The sequence below is a fragment of the Halyomorpha halys genome, unplaced genomic scaffold, assembly GCF_000696795.3.
Source record: "Halyomorpha halys isolate HHAL.00 unplaced genomic scaffold, Hhal_1.1 Scaffold371.1, whole genome shotgun sequence".
NCBI classification, from domain to species: domain Eukaryota; kingdom Metazoa; phylum Arthropoda; class Insecta; order Hemiptera; family Pentatomidae; genus Halyomorpha; species Halyomorpha halys.
The window spans coordinates 36257-40976 of record NW_027107668.1 but is presented as its reverse complement, the minus strand read 5'-3'; the positions used below and the strand labels follow the sequence as shown (position 1 = coordinate 40976).

General features: G+C 29.2%; 1 protein-coding gene across 2 annotated transcripts in view; it reads left to right on the top strand.

The window, feature by feature from the left end:
- The window catches only part of LOC106681857 (LIM homeobox transcription factor 1-alpha), a 104781-nt gene extending 102002 nt beyond the window's left edge, over nucleotides 1–2779 (top strand). The window contains exon 7 of one of the 2 annotated variants that reach the window (XM_014422397.3): nucleotides 774–2779. In XM_014422397.3, the coding sequence (XP_014277883.1) occupies nucleotides 774–931 (158 nt within the window). In that variant the 3' untranslated portion in view covers nucleotides 932–2779. The remainder of the gene's footprint in view (nucleotides 1–773) is intronic. The other variant, XM_014422396.3, reaches the window with a different exon arrangement.
- The last annotated feature ends 1941 nt before the right edge of the window (nucleotides 2780–4720 follow it).

The window sequence follows — 4720 nt, the reverse complement described above, 5'->3', positions numbered from 1 at the left end:
GTAGGTTGAGTGGTAGGTGTTTGGAGTAGTAGGTTGAGTGGTAGGTGTTTGGAGTTGTAGGTTGAGTGTTAGGTGTTTGGAGTGGTAGGTGTTTAGAGTTGTAGGTTGAGTGTTAGGTGTTTGGAGTTGTAGGTTGAGTGGTAGGGGTTTGTAGTTGTAGGTTGAGTGGTAGGGGTTTGGAGTTGTCGGTTCTGTGGTAGGGGTTTGGAGTTGTAGGTTGAGTGTTAGGTGTTTGGAGTTGTAGGTTGAGTGGTAGGTGTTTGGAATTGTAGGTTGAGTGTTAGGTGTTTGGAGTTGTAGGTTGAGTGGTAGGTGTTTGGAGTGGTAGGTTCTGTGGTAGGTGTATGGAGTGGTAGGTGTTTAGAGTTGTAGGTTAAGTGGTAGGTGTTTGGAGTTAAGCAGCGATTATTTTTTACAACACTTTTTGTTTTTTTAATTTTTATATCCTGTGTCTGAATGATAAACCCTTTTACTAAATGATGTGTGTTTTTTCAGTTATAAAATAACGCCCTGTTGATGCCCGAATCGGCCTAAGTTTGGCTAGATTAATAAATTTACCTATTTGAGACTACAATGTTCTATTTGTATACTTAACGTTTTAACAGTCTCTGCCCTTTGGTATCCTGTTTTCTTTTTTTTTTTTAGAAATAATTAACTAATTAATTAAATGCATTATTATGCGAGATCATGGCACTCCTAGACTGCTAAAAAATATGTTGTGTTAAACCTCATAATCCGAAATGGGAGGCAGCTAATAGTGTTTATTGTTGCAGAAGGCGGCGGAGGAAAGTGCGACAGCGGATTTGGCTACCCCGGATCCGGGTACGAGAGTTACTTCCTTCAGCAGGGCTTGAACCCGATCGACAGGCTCTACTCCATGCAGAACTCCTACTTCTGCGCATCTGGGGGCAGCCCTGTCATGGATCAGTAAGGAAGATATAGCTTAGCTTGGCGTGTCCGTACTGGGTCGGCTGCTTTAAGATCTGTAAAATCCGACAGTTAATTTCTTTGTATATAATTTCTACGCATTTCTTAGATGGAAATTGTCGAATTAGTACATTATGTAATTGTGTAAACTGAATAATATATAAGACTACTGAAGTAACTCCATTCCTTGTAAAAATGAGCAACAAAAATTTTTTAAACATTTTAGGATGGCAGTTGAAGTTAAAACAATATAAAACGAACCTAAACGACTCTAATTTGCAAATAACTTGTTAAGAATAGATATTTCAAAGGTAAAATTTGCCCTCCCCGAATTTCCTTTTGAAGTTTTCAATTATTGTTGGTTGTAGATAGGAATGTTCAAGAAAGGAAACAAAAGTTAAATTTTTTTTTCTTATTAATAACTGCCTTTATCTCAGCTTAAACAAAACAAATAGTTGAAGGACTCTAAGTGATTTACAAAAACGATACAGTATTATCAAAAAACTATGAACGCATGATTTGGAAAACGCATCATGCATGTCCATGACTGTGACTACATTGTTTTGAATCGTGTTGAAGTATACTTTATAAAAACCATGTAACATATAATTTAAATTTAATATTACTTAATAAAAAATTAAATATAGCTAATGCAAGAAAAATACCTGTTATCCTTTCATCAGATCGTTCTTAAGAGAAACCCTAAAAAAAAAAAAAAAAAAGAAAATTATTTAAAATAACAGAAGGATTTAGCGGAATTACTGTCAATAAAAAAATATATATTGTCTGTAAATTGAATTTTATGTACATTAATAAATAAAATATATAAGAAAAAAAGATTGAATTTTAATTCCAATTTAAGTCAATAAAAAAAATACAATAAATATATTATATTTCAGTCCAAATACAACCCTTAAATACCGCTGTATTTCCTCCACGAACAAATTATAACCAGATCATAATACGTTTACGTTTCGAGGAAACGATTCATAATCTTCAAAACCATAACAAATTTTAAAAAAAAAATTTTTATATAAATGTTTAACATATTTGTTACATTTGGTTAATTCTAGAACTAATTAAGTTAATGGTAATAGGTTCATAACTTAACTGGAACATTTGTCATATTGGAATTGGTTAAAATTATAATTCTAATAATTATAAATTGATTTTTAAATAGACAAAAATGTAAAAAATCTAGCTATATCTGTATTATAATAGGACGTAGTTTCTTTTTTTCCTATTCGTTGTAGTTTTGAAGATCCATTCGTCAGCCCGAAACGTAAACGAGTAATGAACATGCAGAGGAAATATATAATGATATATGATAAGAATATTACAACTCAGCCTAGACATTAATGAGCTTTTATATAAGGAGTTTTTTATCATAAGTTAATTAATACACTTATCGAAAGTAAAGGTGCAATTGACAAATGAAAATCTTACAATTACATCTTATTAAGTTAAAGTTTTATTTTATTTTTTTCAAAGTTTCATCATTTTCTATAAAATTTTAATTGCAAGTAGTTGATTGACCGTCTGTGGCGTATAAAAGGAAAATTATGTTGAGCCACTGTTATCATATTATATATAAGCTTCCGTTTCGCTACACTTTGGATGGCATCATCAAGGCTAAAAAAATACAAACAACAAAGTAGTAGAATATATAACAAAAATAAACTAAGGTATTATGGCTAAAATTGATCTAAAATATGTAAAAATGTATATAAAAATGACACAGTAAAAAAAAAGATTAAAATAAAAAATACAGCAAAAAGTTTAACTAAACAAGGATTATTACACAATTAAGGAAAAAATAAATATAAAAATACAGTACACACTAAAATACAAATAATAAGAGAAATAAAAACATGATAAAGATCAATAAAAAAACTAAGATTGAATCCTTTGTCAAGAAAAAAATTATTTTTATATTTACCTTTATTTTATTCTTATTTCTCCTATTATTTGCATTTTAGTGTGTACTGTTATTTTTATATTCATTATTATTTATGGTTTCATTAATTGTCTAATATCTTTTTGTAATTCCTGTATATTTATAATTATCATTATGCACCTTATTTTAATTTTTTTCAATTTAAAATTTTCATTTTTATATTAATTTAAACATATTTTAGATCAATTTTAGTTTACTTTTGTTATTTATTCTCTTACTTAGTTATATTATTTTAGTCGTTTCTATCTTTTTAGCCCTGATGTAGCCTTGCAAAGTGGGACGAAAAGTTGGTTCATAATAAATAGTTTAATTACTATCAATATTACTTTTGTATAAAAATTTAACTTAAAAACATAAAATCATCCCATATTAATTTTTTATAATTAACTTTTACATGTATAACTTATACTATTATATTTTATGCTAAGCATTAAAAAATATTACAAACGGTAATTTGTTTGTAATTACAATGGTAATTAATTAAGAATAATACATTTTTCGTAAATGCTTATGGATTACACTAAAATCTACATAATTATTTGTAATAATCAATCAATTATTATTTCAGTCTAACCGTCTTTGGTTTATATTTATAAAAATTTCTAATTTTTTCCTATCCACACATTCCTATATTACAACCACGCCATGCAATCTCTGAAAATAAAAAAAAAATTACTCGAGACATCTGAGAAAAAAAAGTAAAGAAAAGAAAAAAATAATCTAAAAATAAAAACAAGAAAAAAGCAAGACTGATTCAATATTTTTCATCCATATCAGCTGATAAGGGCACAGTTGATAACGCAATCGGACTCGCCAAGTATGTCCTACAAAAGTAAAATACTTTTAAAATCACAAAATTAATTTATTTATCAATATTTAAATTAATACAATAATGTATTTTTTATTAACTAGTCGCTTTATTGTAAAATAGATAAATGTATTTTATGTTTAAGGAAAAAATGGTGACATAGTTTTATTATCAGCTGTTGATTTTCAGTTACTAAAAACAGGCCAAGTTCTGGAGAAGACTCCAGTATTTTATGTCATTCTCCAGTTTTATGAGAAGCTGAGGAATATGATAATCCAGAAACCTAAATTAATAGCTTTAGTATGTATTAAGCCAAAATTCACATAAACAATAAATTTTTTTTTTAGGATATTTATCAAAATATAATTTTCAGTTTAATATTTACAATCCAAAATCCTTGATGCTCCTTATTACGTCACAAATAAACTCATCCACAAAGACCTTAACATCCCATTCGTTGCAGATTTGACCCAAAACAGATATGCGTCTTTTCATTCCAAACTCCTTCCCTATCCTAACCCATTAATTCTTAATCTTTCATCCTTAACAATCCCTGATAATCCTCCGAGGCGTCTGAAAAGAAGATGGCCACGGGACCTTCTAATTTAAATTAATGCTTGAAGTACCACCAATGGATGGTTCCTTCCCAAGATTTTCAAGTGTATATGAAACATAAAACATATTTACTTATTGTATTATTATTTGTACAGTTGTAGATCACATTAAACAAATTTAAAAAAAAGTTTAATATTAATTTTTTAATAAAAAGCCGGTAATACAAACGGCACTGCAGAAAAGCCTTACGTTGCAAAAATTTAGTAGTTGGTTTCATTAAAGTTTCCTATATTTTTTGGGCGTTTAATTTACTGGGCTCAGTAACAGGTACTATAGAAAGCAGAATCCAGAGATTTGGACGAAAAGTCCTTTGTACAATTACAGGAGACGCAGGGAAGAAGCAAGGAGGTTGAGGTGGGAGGGACATCTGGCTCGAAGCAATCCATCAGGACACCTTTACACAACAATGAATA